Source organism: Dromaius novaehollandiae, chromosome 2 (genome assembly GCF_036370855.1).
Source record: "Dromaius novaehollandiae isolate bDroNov1 chromosome 2, bDroNov1.hap1, whole genome shotgun sequence".
In the NCBI taxonomy this organism is placed as follows: domain Eukaryota; kingdom Metazoa; phylum Chordata; class Aves; order Casuariiformes; family Dromaiidae; genus Dromaius; species Dromaius novaehollandiae.
The window spans coordinates 83,138,067-83,160,848 of NC_088099.1; the positions used below are offsets into that span (position 1 = coordinate 83,138,067).

The 22,782-nt window shown below is 37.7% G+C and overlaps 1 protein-coding gene across 2 annotated transcripts in view; it reads left to right on the plus strand.

Moving 5' to 3' along the window:
* The window catches only part of TRIO (trio Rho guanine nucleotide exchange factor), a 255,971-nt gene that overhangs the window by 149,340 nt on the left and 83,849 nt on the right, over positions 1-22,782 (plus strand). For both annotated transcript variants that reach the window (XM_064506864.1, XM_064506862.1), the window contains exons 20-31: positions 3,088-3,203; positions 5,803-5,925; positions 7,740-7,934; positions 8,070-8,185; positions 8,750-8,816; positions 9,560-9,669; positions 10,567-10,636; positions 11,027-11,116; positions 13,066-13,158; positions 15,232-15,343; positions 17,432-17,622; positions 20,548-20,649. In XM_064506864.1, coding sequence (XP_064362934.1) covers positions 3,088-3,203; positions 5,803-5,925; positions 7,740-7,934; positions 8,070-8,185; positions 8,750-8,816; positions 9,560-9,669; positions 10,567-10,636; positions 11,027-11,116; positions 13,066-13,158; positions 15,232-15,343; positions 17,432-17,622; positions 20,548-20,649 — 1,385 coding nt within the window. The remainder of the gene's footprint in view (positions 1-3,087; positions 3,204-5,802; positions 5,926-7,739; positions 7,935-8,069; positions 8,186-8,749; positions 8,817-9,559; positions 9,670-10,566; positions 10,637-11,026; positions 11,117-13,065; positions 13,159-15,231; positions 15,344-17,431; positions 17,623-20,547; positions 20,650-22,782) is intronic.

A 22,782-nucleotide genomic window follows, 5' to 3' on the forward strand; every position in this document is an offset into this window, starting at 1 on the left:
TGACACTTGTCACTTAGCTCTTCTCTTAGTAGTAGACAAGAAAATACAGAACAGAAACAAGAAGTTGTAGCTATCAGGTTTCTTGAAAGAACAAAAAGTACGCTGGGGCTTTTGGATAAACTTTTTAAATTTGATTCTGAAAGCTGTTTTATTGTTAGAAAAAATAAAATGTATTCAAATGAGGAAAGAACAGAAAAGTCTCTGCAAATGTCCATAAGAGCATTAATTACACCATAACTACATATCATAACCATAGTACTGTGTGTGTTCTGTGTACATTTAAGTTCCTGGACAAATGATACATGTTTAAAATAGGTGGTGAATGTTTGAAGAAAACAAAAGGGGGGCAATAAAAATCTCCAAGCAGGGAAAAAGAAAAAAAATAGACTACATGCTCTAACATCTTTCCCCCTTTATATAAGCCAGTATATGTGTTTCTAAGAATTAAAGATGAGTCAAGCTAAAGCTAGCAAGGACTCTTATTTTAGGTCTTAATGGTGGTAGCTGACCAAATGGTTTAAAAGTTCTGATTTGTCTTTTCAGATATGCATGTAAGAAGATCTTTTTTTATCTCTTTTCTAAATAGATGGGCTAATAAAATAGTGTTATTTCATTATGGTTAGATATGGGTTACATACATCTGTAGAACCATTCCACACTCTTGTAGTCAGGTGTGTCCTTGAAGCAGTGTCTGTTAGCCCGTGCTCAGTATCTAGTCTGATTAAACTGTTAAACTTAACAATTTAAACTGAAAATCTGTTAAATCGAACACTTTAACAACTGGAGTAACCTGTGAATTTCTGCAAAACTCCATAACTTTTTAAAAACTAATTCAGTGATATACTTGATCCTTATTTCCAGCTGCAGATTAAGATAGGCTGATATAGGGCCCTGGGTGTGTAGAGACAAGCTCAGAGAGCTTTCAGATGTCAGAACCTAGAGAATAAATGGAAAGTTTAGGGAATAGTTTGGTATCCTAAATAATGTGTGAATAGAAGAAAATAACAGGGAGTACAGTTCTGAAGGCTTAAAATAAGCAAAGCTGTTCATCCAAACCTGAGATCAAACACTGATCTTATGTAGCTTCCTATCAGTTTTATAGGATATTATTTCTGCTCCTTGTCAGCCTAAGAAATTAATGGCAATAGCTCTAACAGCGCTCAGCCAAATGTCTCTCACTGGCTTGCCATCTGTATCATGTCCTGACCGAGCGAACGCTGTTCCAATTAGCTACATTCACCTTGCTTGCTGTGTGTCAGAACAACTTCTCTTGCGTCATTATCAAGATGTCTGTTTTTATGTGATGTCCAGTTGGATGTATTGCATTATATAAAGATTGCCCCCCAGAAATCTGGCATATATTCAGAGCGAGCATTTTGGATGTGGCCTGAAGCAGAAATAAAACTAAGAAAGCAGGTAAGGCCCTGTTGCTCATAGCAGATAAGCTCATGGACTTGGCCAAGGGACAGATCAGGTGAGGCATATTTGAGGGTAGCCTGCCCAGCAGAACAACATGGGCTGCAGCTACCAGCTTCCAACCAAAAGCAATTTCTGGGTGATCTCAGCACCTTGTGTGAGCTGGGAATATCATATTTCCTAGCAAGAAGATATTCAGGGCAATGCAGCCAGGTTTCATAACCCTCAGGGAGGCTGTGCTGTGTGGTTATAATTGGTCCCAAAGCACTGCTAGGAAGAGAGATGCTTTTCCCCACAGTCTCCCTTTATATGAGCTTGTTGTCTGTCAAACCATTGCTTGGAGTTTTCAGGGTTTTTTATTTTGGGGGGGGAGGTGGGGGGTTGGTGTGATTTTATTTTATTTTTTTTTTTTTTAAAGTAAAACCTAGTGGACCAGCAGAATGGGGCAAAAGGGAATGCAAAGATGTTAGGAGGTCTAGCACCGGAGAATCTGCACCCATAGTCATGGAAAATATCCAGTTGTGGGTGTCAGTAGAAAAGCAAGTAAAGGATTATTTTGAGGAATGATTTTCATTTATGATCTCTTTTGTTTCTCCCAAATGGCAGAGCCACCCTGTGGGGTTTTTACGCCTCTGACAGAATTACCTGACAGAGACATCATGTTTCCCCATTCTCTTATTTCAGCTTGTCATCTAGGTTTGCAGTAGCAAGTAGCTCCTGTAGGGCTGCTGCTCTGTAAGAAACAGTGGGTAAAACAAGCTTTACAAGAAACTGCTGGGATTTATTTGCATGAAAGGGGAGGAAAAAAAAAAAGCATTAAAGAAGCAGAGTTCAGATAAAAACATCTGCATGTTGTAAGCAAAAAGCCTTTGCCGTCAAGGAAGAATCTGTAAGCCAGACACGTGGAATTGCAGATTAGAAATGGAATTTGGATGTGGCTTTTTAATGCCAGAGAGTTTCTGATACTCAGGAATGGAATAACAAATTAGAGTTGTAGTGACCTGTATCTAAATTGTTCGATTACCTGGAAACTCTGTCAAGCTTGGCTTAATGAACATTATCATATTTGAACAAATCAACTTATTAAATTATACTGCTCTTCTCAAATTTTTCTGAAGAGGAATTAACAAACTTGTTAAGTTTGTGTGCTTTTTAATTACTCTGGTTTCTATGCATCTGATGTCCAGTTAAGTTGGATTTCTTATTGTAGTAATCTAAGGTTATGTATTTATCCATTTGTATTAGATTATAAAAATCCTTTATAGGGGTCTGGTACACTCAGATGTTATTTTTTATGATGATTAACATGAGTCTTTAAGCATGTTCTGGTTATTTGTGCATGCTCTCTCTTCCTGAGCAAACCCCGTCAAGAGCCATCCGTATGTTGTATTACATTTTCAGCTCTGTTTGTCTTGAGTAGTGGCAGTCTCTTTATGAAAAACATCTGAGGAAAAGACAGGCTTCAGTAATAAGCTTTAATTATATCACTAGTTTCTTTAACCAACATTCCTGTAAATAATAATGAAAAAGGAACACTGTGTGCTTCATGGACGTGAGAAACAAAAATAGTACCTTAAATTCTGTAATATAAAATAGTTTCTTCCACTGATTTCAATATGCTAATTCAAAATTCGCTGCTGTAAACTGTTGAAACTTTTTGCTTCTCTCCAGATATCTTGAATGAACTCTTCCAGAGGGAGAACCGTGTACTACATTATTGGACCATGCGCAAAAGGCGTCTTGATCAGTGCCAACAGTATGTGGTCTTTGAAAGAAGTGCCAAGCAGGTGAGGGTTGTGTATAAACATTTTCTTCATTGTGATCAAGGCTAGAAGGAGACTGTCTTGTCCCACAATAACAAGCCTGCTATTGACTTCAGTGTTCTAAATGTCTGAAAGGTCAACAATTAAAATGGTAACATATTTGCTTTTCCTTTAATACAGATCCACTATATCAGCTGAGGCAGGCTGTCTTTACCACTGTGACTTAACGTAGTGTTTTGCTTCTGCCAGCTTGATCTGGTACTGGCTAGTCTAATTTCTGCAAGCTTGTGTTTGACAAATTGTTTTGCTTGTTAACTTTTACAGACACACCTAATTTGACCAGGGAAATAACAAGCTGCAACATTTTCTCAGATGTTGGGAATAAACCATCTAATTAAGTTGATTGGCAGCTCTAGAAAACTGTCGAGTTGGATGACTCGTTAAACAGTAACAGCCCAATGTCTGGGGAAGTTTCTCTGTTCTACCTGTACTTAGTTTTATGGTTTTTCACATGCTGGATCCATCTTTTTGTATTTTGATGAATTTTTCAGTCTGGAAAGAACCATTAAGTAACTACTACTACTACAAAAAAATCCCCTATACAAATCAAAACAGGAGCTGTAAAAGTGAGTAGGGGATTCCAAGGCAGAATTAGCAACTAGAATGATCTGTAACTTTTTTTTTTTTTTTAACTGGATGTAGGACAAAGAAAGGAAGCTATCTGTTCCTGTCCTGCAGAAAAGGACACAACGCCCATAGTCCGAAATGTAGTCAGACCTATTTTAAAAGCCTCAAAGCTAATTTGATATTTTTCTGACTGAAAATTTAGGCAGAGGAGTAAATAGTGGTGTGTTTTCAGCTCTAGGAAAGTCCGTCTTTCATGGCTTTATAAAGAAAGCAATGCAAGTTAAATCCTGGAGTGAAGTTAAGGATGAATACCTCTTTTAAAGAAAAGAAAAAAAACCACCCTGCATTTAAATAACCTTAACTTTAACCTCTGCCAAGCACATGACCTACTTGCTTTTGTACAGAGATTACTGACTAACAGTCAAACACCAGAGATACAGGTCTGTCAGCATTTACCTTGTAAATCCCATTTTTCAGCAACCTACAGTTCAGTTACCATGAATCCTACTGGGCCTGCACACTGATTAGCCAGAAAATGGAAATACTGTTCTTTTCATTTATTTTTTTGTTTGGAAGTTGGAAGAACCCGTTTTTTGGTGCTCTTGAAACTTTAAGCCCTGCTATGGAAACAGATCACAACAGTTTGTGAAGAAAATAGTAGACTGACCAAACATTCCAGATTTAAGAGCTTACCTGGTCTCTAAATTGATTTCTTCAGTTCTTGCATGGTGATATGTGCCTCCAAAATACAATCCTTGTACTCGCATAAAATAACAGCTGGCCTAACTCTGGGAATTAACATCAAGATGAACTCTTTCTGTCATGTTGTGGCTCTAGAGAGCTGCCAAAAAGTAACGGAAGGGTGACATTTAGGGCAGGGGAGTTTTGTTTGCTTTTGTGGTTCATTCCAGCATAGTGGGACAAACCCCTCCAAAAAAAGGGATGGAGGAGGGGAGTTAAAAAGTTGAAAGTAAGAAGTATCAAAGCAAATGTTACTTGTAATTGGTTCGTATTTATACCAACAATAGCCTTTTTGCAAGAGAAGACAGATATGGAAAAGAAAGTTTGACTTTAGAATGACAAGGGGCATCATACAAGTGGTTGGCTGAGATGTCCCTCTTCTTGCTGCTAGTCTATGAGTTGGTTTCTTTCCCAAGGGGAGAGGGATTGAAACACGCAGGCCCATCTCATCTGGCTTCCAGCGTCACTAGTATGTTAACAGGTAAACGGCCTCCTCGTATGCCCTTATATTTTTGAACATACATGCAGTCGCATTCGGTGTTGAATTTTGGAGGCTTTCTACCTGCTTTAGTTCTTTACAGAGAGGCAAGAGCAAGTCTCAAGTGTAAGGAGGAAAATCAAAGTCTCAGTCACAGTCCTGATGAACTCAGATTGTCAGTGGAATTGTAATACTTCTGGTTAGGTGTAAAGGTTACGCTATTGAAAAATAATTACATACTGTCTGTCAAGAGAAAACTTGTGCTATTCTTGGTTATGTGGTAGATAAAAGGGGAAACTGCAGGTGATAGGTATAAAAGGAAGAATGAGGGTCAACTAACAGTCTACTCCTTTTTCTCTTGGAGTATTAAATTTTATCTGGTGCTTTATATATTCACTGAAGACAGAAAATACGCAGGCACTTCATAACAAGACAGTTCTAAGCAAGGTATATTAAATATTTTGAAGATGTGATGACACCTTTGAAACTTTTGGTAGTGGACTATTAGAGTCCTGTAGTAGTGGACTTCCCTGAAGTATTCAGATTCATGTATTGGTTATTTTCCTTTAATCCTTGAAGGATTGCTTTTTGGACTAGGGGAATTATTTGAGTTACAAGCTATTTGATTTTTTAGAGGTATTACATTATTTCCACCAGTGAAATAGAGTAAAACTTACCTATGGCCCATCTGTGTTTGTGAAATACTGATTACAATTGGCTTCTGTTGGCAAAAGTGTGTCGTCTCTCTTACTTTTCCTTCATTCTTGCTTTATTTAGGCTCTGGAGTGGATCCATGACAATGGGGAGTTTTATTTATCCACCCATACTTCCACTGGTTCCAGTATCCAGCACACTCAAGAGTTGTTAAAAGAGCATGAAGAATTTCAGATTACTGCAAAGGTAAAAGAAAGAAAAGGAAGTAACATACAGAAAAATGAGGATGTCTGTCAAGCTTTGTTTAGTTGCGTTGGCTTTCTAATCCATATTTTTGCTAGGAACAAAATAAAACAAAAGAGTACACTTCAGAAGGTAATCACCATGTTACTGGAGCTCCATCAGCCCTATATGCAGTTGATTTCTTATGACAGAATTATAGTGAGATAGCTTAAAAATGGTACGTACGTGTATACACGCATACACACACATCCTTCTGAAGGACCTTTGATTTCCATTTTTACATCCTCAGGTCTGTGGGTTACTACATGTTCATTTAGGCTATAAAACACAAGGTATATTATGACTTGGTTATGATTTAATTAGAAGATAGTAGAAAAATTAAAGCTTTACTTGTTTGGTTATTAATTTTAAGCAAACTGATTCTACAATAACTTCTTGAGCTATGGCAGCAGCATTTTCTTCCATATTTCTGGAGGCCTGTGTGGAGATGCAGATGTCCCTTGTGAGGCTTACTGTTTTTCATATGTAAAAGAGACTATTTTAAGACTGAAGTACCTGAGCTTAAATAACCCTGTCTTTGCGTTTTGCTTTGAAATTGTCATCTGTTTCCACCTGTTGGAAAAATAGTGGAGCCTAAAAGTGAGCTAGTCTTTATTTGTCTGAAGGACCATCTTAGCAGAAAAGAGGCCTGGAGATGGGAGTAGGACACAGACACGTGGAAGAAGAGACAAGAGACTCCAAAAGGAACAGAGACCCTATTTGCTTTGCGAACATAAATTTTCTTCCTTCTGAGTTTTGCTCCAGCCCTTGCTTTGCTGGATTTTTTGCAGGATGCAGAGCACCGCTGCCCCACTATTTCCTGTGTCAGCGAGGGGATGACGTTCATGCCCCTTTCGAAAGGATGATGTTGGTGCTGCTCCCTTTGTGTGTTGCTGCTTGCCAGGAGGATCCACGGGCCCTGGCTTACCCTTGCACAGGGAATTCCCTAATGAAAAGAAATGCTCACATAAGTGACCACTAGGAAAGAGAGAAGAAAAAACAAGAAAGGACAAACCTTGCTGGTTTTCTATTGACTCCTTTGCTTAACTCCCTGTCATTTAGGGTCCTGACAGTCGTAGGCTTTACTGTCAACCATTATATCAGAGAGATACAAGGAGGTATAAAATCCTCTGGTGCGGCAATTTATGATTTACGTGAAGGAAAGAGCATAATCTTAGGCAACTAGTTAATTGGGGAAGGCACCTTGTTACAGGTTTGATGGTTACTTACTCCCTTAGTTGCTCTTTAAGAACCATGTGAAAACAAAACATAGCATCAGGAAAAAATTAAAAGATGTAGTCTTAATCCTTTAAAGTATAGTGTATGACAAGCCCTACATCCTTCTCAATATTTCAGTGATGTCTTTGCGTAAAGGGAGGTAGATGCTTGAGTCTTTGTGGGCCAGGCACAGTACCTGTGCTTCAGGAGTAATGAACAAAACACCACTGGGATTAAACCCCCTTTGTATTAATGCAAGGAAGCTACTCATGCTCTAAAAAGCTTGCCTAGCAGGGTTTAGTCTCTGGTTTGGAAATGGAGCACACTTTTGAAAGAAAAATAAATAACTTTTTCTGGTCATGTAATATAAAACCCAAAGAACCTATTTCATCCTGTGCTGTTTTTATTAGGAAAAAAGCACCTGTTTAAAGGAGTTCTGGGAAGAGTGGGGAGGAAACCAGCTCCTTTCATGGCTTTTCCACCTGCCTGTAGTAAAGCAAAATGATCCCTTTCATGACAGGTATAGCTAGTAACTGTTCAATATTTTCCTGTTTTCGTAGCAAACCAAAGAGAGGGTGAAGTTGTTGATACAGCTGGCTGATGGCTTTTGTGAAAAAGGGCATGCTCATGCAACAGAGATTAAAAAATGTGTCACAGCAGTGGATAAGAGGTACAGAGACTTTTCTCTGCGCATGGAGAAATATAGAACCTCTTTAGAGAAAGCTCTGGGTATTTCTTCAGATTCCAATAAATCGGTAAGTGAAATTTGATTGTGATGATAGACAAACAACATTTACTTGCATTTGGTTTAGCTGTTGTTTTTTCCTGTCACCTCCCTTAATCAGTTCTTTTCCCTTTTTTCTTTAAAAAAAAAAAAAAAAAAAAAAAAGAGCAAAAGCTTGCAGCTGGATATAATCCCAGCCAGTGTCCCCGGGTCAGAGGTGAAACTGCGTGATGCTGCTCATGAGCTTAACGAAGAAAAACGAAAATCTGCCCGCAGGAAAGAGTAATAAATTTATTTATTTTTAATCAGTGAGGCTGCATAATGAATTCTGATAATGAAGCAAATATCATGGGTTGTCTGGGAGCTTAGAAATTGGATAAATGGTAAAAGACAGCAGTATTATTTAGTAGCTTTTTGTAGCATTTTATTCACGTGCTCATTCTCACAATTAATTCTAGCAAGTCGGAATCTTAAATTTTCAAAGTCGTGTTAGACTTCTTTTAATGTGTAGTGGTGTGTGTTTTGGGTTTTTTTTGTTTTTGTTTTTTTTTTTTTTAAGAAATGTGAAATAAAAGGGGTAAGGGTTGGAGGGAGGGCAGCAGTTAATGAGTGTAACAAGCGCAAAGCATTTGAGGAAAAACTTCCATCTCCTTCCTCATATCTTTTTGCATTGGTCGATAATAGAGGGATGTTATCCCTCATGTTTCCCTCACCTATTTCTCAGAATTTTTCATACAGTTGTAGAAAAAGCAAAAGCTCACAAGGAGAAAAAAGTATGCTGGTTATTATGCATTCGTGGTGCTCTGGCAGACTGAGATTTGATCATTCTTTCTGTTGTCACCTAAGGTTCATTATGGCTGAGCTAATTCAGACTGAAAAGGCTTACGTAAGAGACCTCCGGGAATGCATGGATGTAAGTTTTCTCTTTTCACTAAGACAGGATTCACTCTTTCTATTTCCTTCCAATTTTAACAACCAAACATGATCAGTCTGTAGTTATGGTACCAAATTCAGTGCCTTTCTGTTATTAAGATGATACAATTACATCAGACACTTCAGAATTTATCCCATATGTTTTGCTTTTGTCAGTACTTATTTTCAGTATTTGCATGCTGTTTTCCCAATTCATAAGCTCTTTTTGTGTTGGAGGTGGGAGGGGAAAAAGGGGGTTACTTTATTTGCTTTGCTAGTGATAGAGAAGAGCTTGTGTTAATTCTCTTTTTATGTGTATCATGTGTTCTGCTGCTGGCTGGCTTTTTGAATAGAAATTCAGAGAGGTTCCATAGAAAAGTGCCCAGTAATTGTTATACTGAAGCAAGTAATGTTTAGTGGTAGCTATTGCACAAAACATGAACCTCTAGACCACAGACATGACCTTGATGCAGAATAACCTGAAGCATTAGAGGTTGTCAAGAACGCTATGAAGTTTAAAGGATGAAGTCTCAACAAATACATTAAGTCGTCAGTTTTAGAACTTGGATTTTACTGTCAAAGCTGTATGTCACAAGGTATAGGTGACACAATAAGCACTGTCACAAAAGGAGAAATTGTTGCATGATCCCTCCCTCTTTTCTCTCCAGGAATGTGTACTTTGAGATACGTAAGTGCTTCTGTTCAGAAATTTGACTTTTTATGCATCTTTTTTGTTCTGGGCAGACATATCTGTGGGAAATGACAAGCGGAGTGGAAGAGATCCCACCTGGTATTGTAAACAAAGAACACATTATCTTTGGAAACATGCAGGAAATTTATGAGTTCCACAATAAGTGAGTGACGTATCTCCTATTTCCATATTATTGGTAAACCCGAATGATGACCTGAGGGATTTCCTAATGAAAATATTGTGCATATGAATAATGGCCACTTTGCCATCAAAAATCTAAAGGATTTCATCTCAGAAGTGTGTCAATTGTTACTTTTTGCAGCAAGACGGGTATGCCACTAGGAACTGTCTTATCAGTCTCAGACATCTTTCAGCTTTTAAGAAGTTATTTGGATCTTTATAATATTTCTGCAAGTTTTCTGGTTGTCTTGATGAGATGGAAACTACTGAACTCAACAGAATAGCACAAACCTCAGTTTAACAGAGTTCTGTCATTCCTTCCATCATTCCTGACTTCAGGCTCTGACTGCTAATGGGAAAGAGTAACTCTCCCTCCATTTTCTTGGTTCTTTGAAGCTTGTATGGATGCCTCACCACTACTGCAGCTAGTTCAGAACAGAGCACTAAAAAGGCTTGTCAGCTACATTTTTTTTTTGAATGGAATGACCCCTAAACAGAGTTATACACAAAAGTCTTTGTTAATTCACTGATCCTTTTTTTCATAAAGAGGTGAAAGCTAAACTGTTCCTGAAACTGAAATAGTAAGAAACCTTCTTGATGGGAACAATAGCAGTTATACTCTTATGTATTTGCTTAGTAAGTCCAGTAGAGCAAATTCTGATCTTCACATCAGAGTTTGCACTGAATTACGTTTTGTATTACTTCTGATATTCCACGTTCTCATCCATTCCTGTTACCTTTCTTCTATTAGCTCATGGTGTTGGTATGAATTACAGCAAGTTTTCTAACCATTTTTATTCACAGACACTAGATCAATGTCAGCTGCTGTAATGGAAATGTTTCATGTGCCTTATAACGTTTGTTTCTTCTCTACCCATAGTATATTCTTAAAGGAGCTGGAAAAATATGAACAATTACCAGAAGATGTTGGGCACTGCTTCGTTACTTGGGTAATAGTCAGATGTGTCTAGAGGTAACAAGGGAGATAAGCATGAAGGGATGGAGACTTGCTGTCAAGTCCTTTTTTTAATTTAAATCTCTGTACCTCATACTTCAAATCTGAGTAAAATGTTTATTTTTAGCTGACATCAGGTGCAAATGTCTGTTTGCTCTAGAAGTTATGAGTTGCCTAAACCTGCATTCAGGTTGTAGTTCAGTGCATTTATCTTTAAGTCTTAGCTACTGTGAATAATCTGCTTTGCTTACATTCCTGTTGTTTTCCATCTTACTTGCCTGATGTATTTTCTCCTGTTGCCAGTTTGAATGCTATATAGTATAACCTCTTGAGACAGAAGATATGCTCTCTGATAACCTGTTTAAATTCTCATTTTGTTGTGCAGGCAGACAAGTTCCAAATGTATGTTACTTACTGCAAAAATAAGCCAGATTCTACCCAGCTGATATTGGAACATGCAGGAGCATACTTTGATGTAAGCACTACTTATGTCCATCTTAAAAATATGCCTTTGCAATTTTAATCATGCACTTAGTTATGTTGAGTGCCTAATTTATTAAGAAAATGTGACTACCTAAGCAGTAATGCTGCAATTTAGTGTCAGCTTAAGAAAATAGATCATATATCTCAAATGTTTAATTTATAATGTTTATATTGCTCAACTGTCAAATTAAATGTAAAAAATTACTGTCACATATCAGGAGTTAAGCTGGTTTCCCATTCAGAGCTGCAAGAAGATTTTAGTAGCCACAGCATGATCTTCAGTTCTCCCAAGGACATTCTGCAAATCTTAGTGTTTTGATTTGGTTAGGTTGCACTGTATGTAATAAAGATGGAAATCTTGGCCAAAGTTATTGGAACACCTTTAGACTGTAGTTGAATGTAGCAGTAATTCAGTTCAGTAGCATTGTTCAGAACAGCTCATCCAACCACGCTGCCAATTCAGTCCTTAAGTTACTTAAGCTGCATGTAATATTCCACTGAGGGAAAGACTAAAATGCAGCAGCTGTCTTTATGGAATTGCACTAGTTGAGGATTTCTGAAGGACGTGTGTGTATTTCCAGGGTGCATTGGTTGAACATACAGTTACAGGTGATCCAGTTGCAGTGGTCTCCACCCCTTTCCGGTCTCCTTCCATGCTAAGTTGTTAGCTGTGCAGCGACACCATCGATCTTTTTAGAATCATTTGTAGAATTAGTGGGAAGGACAACATAAATAAATCTTTCATTAAGGAGACTGGGATTCTGACACTGTAAGGTAAAATATTTCTGTGTAGCCCCTGTTAGGTTTTCAGTCTCTGAAGAAGAGCAGGCAAGTTAAAGAAAATCAGGCAGATAGGACAAAATAAATGCACAGAAACACTAAGCAAATACTATTTGAACACTGTTGAAAAAATGATAAGGGGCTTTGATATATTTGTATTAGAATGGCTTTTTGTCACCATCTGCAGTGGAATGCCCTGTGGTCCCTCTATCTTACTAGTGTTTCCAGAGCTCTCCATCCCCTGATCTGCCTCACACATCCAGAGTTAGGAGTGTGTAGAGCTGATACTGTGCCCAGGTATCTTCAGGAGCTTCCATTGACCTCACCACTGGACCATGTGAAAATGGCTCATAATTGCATCTTGGGAATGACTGAGGCTGTGCTGTAATCGTGGTTAAAGGGTTCACAGATTCAATGCATAACTTGCTGCTTGAAATTGTGTGGTTAAAATATATTTGATATTGTGATAAGTGGTAAACACTGGCCTTGAAGTTCAACACACAGTCAGTACTGGAAATCTGTAATTAGCCTATCTGATTATAGTCTAGTTATATATTCCTTCTTTAGCGTAGTGAAGGTCGTCCTTTGTTGTTGTTGTTAATAGCTCTGTTTTCCTTTTAAGTTTTTGCTAACCTCTTCCCTTTAGTTAGAAAATGATACTTCGTGCTCCCCCTTGTGGCTTCATAGCAGCACTTGGGGGAAAATGCTCCCAGTGACTATTAGCAGTCTAACTATTAGCAGTCAAAGCAAGTAATGCCAAGAAACCTCCTCCTCAGCCTTCATGTGATAGTCCTAGGTGTTCCCTGGAACCCCAAAATTGGTGTTCTTTCCTCCCATGCAAATAACAGGAAAAATACAAATTTTAAGTGAAAGTGGTTTTGCCATGTGTTCAGTAGCCCCAATCATTGCTATTTTGATTTAGATTTGTTGAAACCTTTCATAGGTAACCTGGGAGAGGTAATCCCCTTTTGTGCAAAGTGAGCAGGTAAATGCAAAACATAACTACTCGTTGTGGCTGGAATACCATGCCATCCTGTCCCTCTTTTATTTTTCCTTGCTAAAATAGAAACTGGATGTAATGTATATAACATGGCCCTCAAAATAGGCTATATGTGATTGTTGGAGCTCACAATCCTCAATTTTTTTTTTCCTTCCATGCAGGAGATACAACAACGACATGGACTGGCCAACTCTATCTCCTCTTACCTTATCAAACCTGTTCAGAGGATAACAAAATATCAGCTTCTTTTAAAGGTCAGCATTAATTCTAAGTTTTTAATCTGATTCTGCTGTTCTTAAGCAGGCAAAGCTCCTGCTGAAATCAGGAGGGATTTTTACTCTGCACTCTGACTATAGCATCTTGGACAGCCTCAAATATTGCAGTGGTATTTTCTTAGGAGACCAGTGAAAATGAAAGAAGGCATAAATAAGCAACTTTTGTCCAGATTCCTGTAAATCAAGAAGATACCTCTCTACAAATGTTTACACAGAAAATATCGTTTGCATTTCCAGAATAAAAAGAGTAATTCATGGCCACATAGACAGGCATATTTTTGTAATGATTTCTACAACAAATTTTGGCAAGCCAATAACTATGTTTATGGCATTAAGACCGAAAAAAAAGTGTGTGTGTATATATATATATATGTATATATACTGAGTGCCTGTAAAGCTGTTGCACAAGCAGTTGTTTGTAAGGTTGCATGGAAATGTGAAGTAAAAAGTAGCTGTTAAATTAGAACTTTGGAAACTTGTAGTTAGATCTTTTGCTTGATGGACGGATGTCTTGTTGACCAAACAGTGTTCTTCAGCTGTGTTGGATATATGCTAGGTGACTTTGCCTGTTTTGTGATAGCTCATTACAAAAGTAGCTGTAGCTGATATGTTATGTGCTTTCCCTTTCTAGCTGACAACTGCTATGGAGGGTTGTTTTTAAAATGTTTGAAAAATGTTCCAGGCCATTTCAGGTCAAGTTGGATTTTGAAACTAGTTGGTCATTTTTAATTGAAACACATTGTCCATTCTTCCCTTGTAAAAAGATATAATTTTGTTAAGTTATAACTTACAGAAATACTTTAGGCTATGCTGGTTTAAGAAATTTGGGGGTACTGATTTCAACAGTTAAACTTCTGAATCTAAACACGCCACAGCTAAAACACTGAAGTGGTGGAATAGGTTGGCCTCACCAGGCTTTGCAGAGCTAGACGGTTTTGCTGTGTAGTAAAATGGATTTATTTGGTTATTGGCTTTTTTCTTATAAGAGGCAAGAAAATGGAAGAATGGAGAGACCAAAACTTCAGTGATAGCTGAAACATTTATAGTTTGAGAGGTTCTGATTATTTTTCCAAATTGTGTTGAAGCTGCTCATCTTTTCTTGTATCCTAGAGGATATTAGTTAGGTTCTGTTTGCAGTGGTGTTGCCGTGCACAATTTGTCTGTTATTGCTATTTTCCTGTGTTGATGGTATAGGGAGTTAATAAATGCAAAACAATTTAATGATTATAGTAGGAACCACCTGCCTTTCTCTTTAAAAGGAAAAAAGTAATTTAACCTGAGGGAGTGAATTAAATGGGTCTTTGAATAGGAATGTAATATGTCCTTTTTGGTTTTGTAAGATGCATTTTTATATTGATACTGCCTAAAAGCTCAAAGGATGTGAAGAAATTTGAATATTAGCTCAGGCAATGTTATCCTAATATCTGTGGGATTCTGAATGGCACTGGACTACATCTCCTTAAATTCCATTACAAGGTTTCAGCATATTCCATTCTCCAGCTTCTATCCATAAGTTAATGCTTATTTGTATATAAAAGTTTTGTCTGAAGGATGCTTTTAACTCTGTAAGCATAGAATAGAGTACTTCACTGAATATTTGAAATGAAACAATGTGATCCTTTTAGTGGCAGTAGTACAGAGCAGGTCTTTGGTGCAGTGGAGCAAGGATTGACATGGGGGTCCTTCTGTGCTGTACTGCTTTCCCCTGTCTTCATGACTTGACGCCAGGGTTATTCTGGGCTTTCATGTAGGCACTACCTCTGACAGCTGGGTCTGTGCTTATCAGAAAGATACTGCACTTAATCCACCTTTTAAAGATTATTATCAAGTGAAAGGGCAAGTGAAAGGTTGGGCTTCTCCTTGAAGGACTGATCATGATTAATGCAAAGTAAATTACTGTGTAGTTGGAAGATCGAGAAGTTCAAAATAGATGTCAGAAACCTCAGAAATTGTCAGAAATGGTCCTTTACTTGTTAGAAGTAATACTTAATTGTTCATTGTATTACTGTGGAAGCACAGTGTATAGTTTTCATGTCTGCTCATCTTTTGCAGGAGCTGCTGACATGCTGTGAAGAAGGCAAAGGTGAGATTAAAGATGGCCTGGAGGTGATGCTTAGTGTGCCAAAGCGAGCCAATGATGCTATGCACCTCAGCATGCTGGAAGGTAGGATTCAGACTGGCTTTTTAATTTGACCATATGCTGTATGTTAATTTTTTTTAATAACTTTCTAGATTACCAGAGAGAAGATCTGAAAAATATGAAAATTCTTGCTAGGGGGTTGTATTTTATATAGCTTTTATTTGAAGAGCTCACACTTTTTTAGGAAAATGAAATGTGACAGACAACTGAATATATATATATTATTTATTTATATAAAAAATATTTTTTTAAGTGTTCTTTATCCTGATCTACAGGTCTCTCTGCAGCATCTGAAAAATACATAGGCTAACAATGTTTTCCACTACTGACCTGAAATTTAACAAGTAAATGGTCAGGTATAATGCTTTCAGCTACATTTCCCAATGAAGTATCCTTGACTATTTTTATATGAGGACCATAAATGTATTAGAGGTGATTTTGCTGATTTGTGTGTCCAATAATTGTCTCCAAGATGTTTGTAATTTTCACATCTGTTTACTGCCTGTTCCATGAGAGACTTCTGGTTGAAATGAAATGTAGTACTTCTGGCAGTAAAATGGCAACATAAGCCAATTTAGCCTGCATCTTAGCCAAAACAGCATAATCATGTTCATGGCAGACACTTGAAGTTGGATGTAACTGTTTCTATGTGCTTAGAAAAACTTTCTGCCAAAATCGCTTTTGTAATTGGCACGTTATCATGTATGATGGTGCTGTCGTTTATTTAGTAATGAAACTGTTTTTCTTTGGCCAAGTTCTTCGACATGAAAGCATAGCCACCTGAGCTTGCAGTTGCTGAATGCAGACTTGTTGGTGTTTTCAGTCAATATTCCTTTCCCTTCTCTGTGCCTCCTAGTAGTAAAACATTAGCTCATCACGGATTTTTCAGTATCATTTAAGTTACTGTGAAACTTCTCCTGCTTTGACATGTGGTCCTCAATCATGTGAGCACTCAAAATCACCTCTGTTCCGTGACCCCTAAACAATAGGGATGTCGGTCAGTCTGCAGGATCACTTCCAAATTCTTTGTTCAGGAGGTGGTGTTAGAATAAATGCTGACGAGGTATTGGTAATAATCTTTTAACCCTGGGAATGTGACTCTGGAGAATATCCTAATCTTTTACATAAGTTGGTTTTATAACAAATCATGTGTGTGTAGTTGAGTCATACCATGTTAGACAAATATAGTGAGTTGAGCACATTTCCTCTTTATGTCTCTGGAGGTTTCTGAATGAACATCCTGATTGAACTTGCTTCTGATGCTCTGTGCTATTGCCCTGTTTAGAACAGTACAAATCATTCTGAAAAGGCTGGTGCTTTTCTCTTCAGAGACTATTGGCAAGCAATATCTCTTTAAAATTTGTTTTTATACCACTCAGAAGAGTATGGTAGACTAGTTTCTGTTATTCTGCAACTCTAATGCTGTGTATTGAACTGGGAGAACATGGCGTGACTAGGACAGAAGTATACTCATTGGTGTTCTCAACCTTCAGCCTTATGTTGCATCTCAGGATAAATCACCCAGGTGGTGTTTCTTTATTGCGGAGCAATGCTGGAGTAAATCAATTGCAGGCTGATCATATGGCAACAGCTCCAAGCTGCCATCTTCTCTCCCCTATTGCAGCACAGATGCATGCTTGTTACATGTATGATAGGGAAAATGAGCCACCAGAACAGATGGCATTTGGGAGCTGGCTGATGTTGGAACAACTTGATCTGCTCTCTGTTTGCTTGGTAGTTGCTCACATTCTACAGTAGCAGAAACCTTGTAAGAAAAAACTTTTTCTGTGATGAAAATGATGAAATGCTGACATAGGAAGATCTATCACGTATTGGTGAAACACTGCCAGAAGAGTTGATAAACTTCTTAACAGTTGGATCTCTAAATTTAATCACGGACTTGAGTTACAGTTAAGTTTAATAGATTATTATGCTGAAGTCAAGTCTTGTTTTTCAGCATCCCTTCCTTTGAATCCCTTTTTTTTTTTTTGCAAGCTGTATTTGAAAAAGAAGTCAGATAAAGAAATTGCTTAATAAACAAAAGCTATGCTTTTAAATTTCCTCACATTATTAACTTTTCATGGTGAACCTTTCCTCTTTCTGATTTTCTAGGCTTTGATGAAAATATAGAATCTCAGGGAGAGCTCATTCTTCAAGAATCCTTTCAAGTGTGGGACCCCAAAACTCTAATTCGAAAGGGCAGAGAGAGGCACCTTTTCCTTTTTGAGATGTCCTTGGTTTTCAGTAAAGAAGTGAAGGACTCCAGCGGAAGGAGCAAATACATTTACAAGAGTAAATTGTTTGTAAGTATAGGAGAACAAGTGATCGTATTTAGAAAACTGTGTCTAGGTGATTAAGTGACTAGGTTCAGATGACTTAAGCATGCCTTAAGAACTTGAACAACTCTTTCAGTGCACTGCAGGAAATAGCCTTGAAAACTAGATTGTGAATCTTATAAGCTTGCTGTTTTGTTATGCCTTTGAGGAGAAGGTAGACTGAAAATAACTACTGAAGACAGGATATCAATCTTGGTGCGTCATGACTAGGGGAAACCAAGATTGGCTGGATTGATTTTGTTTTAATTATGTCTATGATTGCTGGTTCTTTAAGACTCATTCGTATAAAGCAGAAGTGTGGAAGGAGTTGACAGGTGGGCTTCAGCCTGCTTGCTTACTATTGCTCTTGCAGTAATCTCAGAGTTGAAGATTCCTTCTGGTGAGTATTCTGCAAATACTGGTCTGGAAAGGCGAGAACTCCTTGCCATGGAAGGGCTCATTCCAGAATGTGTGCTGAGATTAGTAGTCTTGCAGTAATATTTTGTGAATAAAATAAATTTTTTATTGCCTACTGAAAGGATGTGAAGGAAACATTTTTTCCGTGTTTAAGAACAAGCCCCTCTTGCTTTCCTTATTTGTGGTGTGTATGCTTTCCAAAATTTGAACCTGGAATTCATAATCCCCCTGCTGTCTTATAGTACAACTTGGGTGAAAGAGCAGGATTCATGCTCTGTAAACCTACGTAGCCAAGTGAGAAGAGCGGCTTTCTCAGTTTGCTCTACATCCACTGAGGGCAAGATGAGTTTTTAATAGACAATTAAGAACAGGAACGTGAACTTACTTTACCTCTTAGAATCATGCTTTAGAATACCTTATTCTTCCTGCCCCCCTTCCTTTTATATGGCATGACATGGGAGAAGAGACAGAGCTGAAAAGTCAATGCTGTAAGCTCATCATGTCAGTTCTCCTGATGAGAACTAATAGTACCCTTAGTCCTAGAGAAGTTGCTGGACATATTCAACACTGTCACTGTACCTCGTGTTTAGAATACAAGCATATCTTTTTGCCTTCGTATCCTACTTGTCAAAATATTTCATAACATCGATCACTTACTGTAGCAATTCTTACAGCTTGATCTTAAGTTAAAGGCATTCATAAAGATACTGAAAGCATGTATGTCAAGTTGGACAATGACCTTGCTTGCCCAGTATCCTGTCTCCCACGCTGTAACCTGCGAGGTGGTTTTAGTGAAGTGAGTCTCATCGCTTGCACGTTGAGTGTGCTGACTTTCAGGATTTCTCCAGCACAGGATACTCTGTGTGATTTGTGGTGGCAGAGGAATGTGTTAATGATCTTTGGAAAGAAATGAAGTGGCCAAAAGCAAATGCCTAAGGAAGACTGTGGGAACAAGCAGCAAGCGATACATCACTAGAATACATTCAGTAACGCCCAGTGGCTTTCTCTTCCATGAGTTTGTCCCTTGATCTCATGCCACATTTTACATTTACATTGTCCTTTGGCCAAGAGCTGTATTGCTCAACTACATGTTAGGTACAGAACAACTTTCCTGTTTTTGGTTTTCAACCTGGCTCCTAGTAGTTTCACTTAATGCCCACCAGTTACTGTTTTGAGAGAGGCAGTTAAAACCTGTGTCTGCTTTGCTGCTCATTATTTTATAGATCTCTACTGTATCCCACTCCAGCTGTCTCTTGTAAAACTAATAATGCTCACAAATGTACTAATGCTTCTAAATTTACTAGATTTTTTAAAAATAAACAACATTTAAAGTAATACTGTCCTGCCCATTCAGACTTTATATTGCAGCATGCAGTAGGATATTACTTTGTTTGAATTACTTAATGTAATGTTGGATTAAGTATTTTATAAGCTTTTTAACACGTCAAAGTTGTTGGAGAGTCAGCTTTAAAATGCATCACAGACTTTAAGTATTTCAATGAAGGAACATCCATTTTACCAAAAGAAATGAAAAAGCTGAAAGGATGGGTTGTTCTCAAAGAAACAAAACAAGTTGGCATCCCAATGAGACTAGAACAAAATACTTTGTCAGATTCTGTCTCCAGGATCTCTTGTAATGAACCAGTATATTCTGTGAGGCATACAGGGGGAAAATTCAGCTTCTATTGTACATACAACATATACTCTTAAAACTTTATTCATAGTATCAGATGATATAAGAATGCTTAGCTCTTTCAGATGCATAGATCTTGTAATTTGAGCTATATTCCTTAGTTTGTGTTTTCTTTTGGCATAGATCCTATATGAATTGCTTAACTAGAAGGAAATTCACATGACTGAGATGTTATTCCAGTTGGAAAGGAAAAACATTTTGGAGGATAATTAACTATGAGGTTCTGACATTAAAGCATCCCCAAAGAGTGATTGCTAATGCAAGTGTCCCTCAAAATTCTCCACAGTGACTGAATTGATGAACATTTTTCATCTGTTTCAGAGGGAAGGAAACATACTAGGACAGACTTCTTTGGCAGAAAAGAGGTCTCAGTCTTAGAAGATAGCAAGAGAATTCTTAGCTATATCTTATCTGAGCAAAAACGTTAGTATCAATAAGTAATGAGTGTTCCCCAATGGAAATCAGCAAGGAGAGAAACCAGCACCATCTTCCACTCAACACTTTTTTTGAGTCACAAGGTTTTTGTTGTCAATTCAAAAAATGTAAAATAAGCAGTTTTATGTTTCAGATCATAATACTATTGTTTATTGTTACTTTTTTGGAAAAAGTTATCAACTTGCAGTTGTTGCTCCTGAAGAAAAAAAACCCACAGAATAAAGGATTCTCTCAAATACATGAATTAGGCTTGAGCTTCCAAGGCTCCCTTTAAAGAGCGGAGCGCAGCTGTACAGAGTATTGGCATCCCTTTGTGGCTACTGAGACAAAATTGTAATGGAGTAATAACCAATTTTTCTTAATTCCAGACTTCTGAACTGGGTGTCACAGAACATGTAGAAGGAGATCCCTGCAAGTTTGCTCTGTGGGTTGGAAGGACACCAACTTCAGACAACAAAATTGTTCTCAAGGTAAATGTAGTGGATGTGCTTGTAAACTGTACAGAGTCTTGCTGTAGCTGTTGTTCATACCTGTTGGGAAGGCAACAAGCGATGACTTTTACTGCTTGCCTCAGGACAGGTGCTGACAGGTAGATAATCTTCCTTTGTCTGGAATCAGACGTGGTGTGTTTTTAACCCAAATGGCCTGAAAGCAGAGGGGAGTCTGTGTAGTGTATCTGAAGATTAAACAAACTGGCTCACCAAAGTGGAGTAGAAAGAGGTTTGAACCAATTTGCTCTGCTTTGCTTTCTCCACTGGAATTCTGTAGCTTGAAGTCTTTGGCCGCTAACTAACCGAGCAGCTCAGAAGACTGCAGACAAATCATGGCATCAGCAATATATTTTACACTCAAGCTACTGCTGTTCATTGCTGATGTTGTTTTCCATTGCCTGTATTTTTACTCAAAAAATAGAACTACAAAGCAATTTACGTGTTTGTCAGTGCCTATGAGTTTCCCTGAAGATACTTGCCTTTGGGTGAGAGCACATGCAAAGCATGAAGATAATGCCTGTAAATTCTGAGTCTGGGGAAGTTATAGATGTCAGAAGCGTGTCTTGTCTAACAAGGAGAATGGCCAAATCCATTTTTCTTGCAGCTCTGGTATGTAATCTGTGACCTACTGTTTCAACTAGAGATCTTTTTTGTAATACTACAAGAAGCTAATGGGTAGTTTCACATATTTTGAGGACTATGTCAACTTGGAAACTTTTCTGTTGTATCACTTAGCAGTGCTGAGCTCAAAGAAAAGCTTATCTTCCCTTTTACAAGTTACAATGCCTGGTATTAAACTTGTTTATGTTTTCAGATATATTTTTGGTGATTACTCAATAATACCACTTTAAAATGGCCAGTAAAATTTATGACTTAATTCTAGTGAATTCTAGGCTATGGAACAGCTCCCAATAATTTTGATGTACCCAGCAGTCAATGAGTGCAGGGAAATGAAACATAACATCACCGAATAATACAATTTGTTCAGTGTTGATACTCCCTTAATTTCACAGACAATTTTTTTGCAGCCTGAAATGGTCTTCCCAGCATAGGGCAGTATAGAAGGGGTTTTGGTTTTAAGGACTGTCTATGTAAGGTGACTTTCAGGTGTTCCTGTTCTTGTCTGAAAATGTTTTTATTCTTCCAGTACAGGATATTCAGGTAACTCATACGGTATATTAAGCTTTTCAATGATTTTGTTAACTTTTTTGTTTGTTTGGAAGGTCTAAACTAGCACATCCTTAGCTCATTAATACTATAAGTAAATTCCATGAAAAAATAAATAAAAGATTTGGAAGATTTAACAAAACTGTGCTTGGCTTTTTTTCTAATTGGTTTTGTTTGTTAAAGAACCAAAGCCCCTTCTCCTAACTGTTTATCTGTTCCTGCAACATTCTCCAACTAGAATTCCATTTTGAAATCTTTCGCTGTTTTGGTAATGTTTATAATGTATTAAAAGCCCAGTGTTTTAGAAGAGGGCCATTAAGAGAAGTAGCAGGTCACTAAGTTTTTAAGGTCTGTACCATTGTTTATATTTAATATCTTTTCAGGTATAGAGCAATAGGATTAAACAATTGGATTATGTGTTAAGCAGCTGGGTATCAAAGTCTTTTCTAGTATATTTGAAAAATACTGATGATATCTTACATGCAGTTAAGACAGAATCCCTCAGCTAGCTCTCTGCTCCCAGGTAAATTTGAAATGTGGGAAAAGTAATACCAAAGATGCTGTGGAAGCATACGTGTTGCAACATGAGTTTAGTTTTCTGTCAATATTAGCAGATTATTGTATAAATTTAGAATTGGTATTTTAAACTCATGCTGTATTTTAGGCCAATTTTTAAACTATTATTACTGGACTTGCTGAACTAAGTCAATCCACCCTGCCTCGCAGTAGGCATCTGCTGGGCTTCAGCCTTCTTGGGCCTTCAAGTTATGATGCCTTTTAAATGAACAATATTAATAATGTTGGGAAGTGTAGAATAGTGTCGGGGCTTCAAAGTGAAGACAGCTAGTTTGAATTTTCTCTGTTCCGGTTTTCAAAAATGATTCACAAAATCATTCTTTATGCCTTTCTCTTTGTGTTCATTCACTGACTATGTTCGTGGATCTT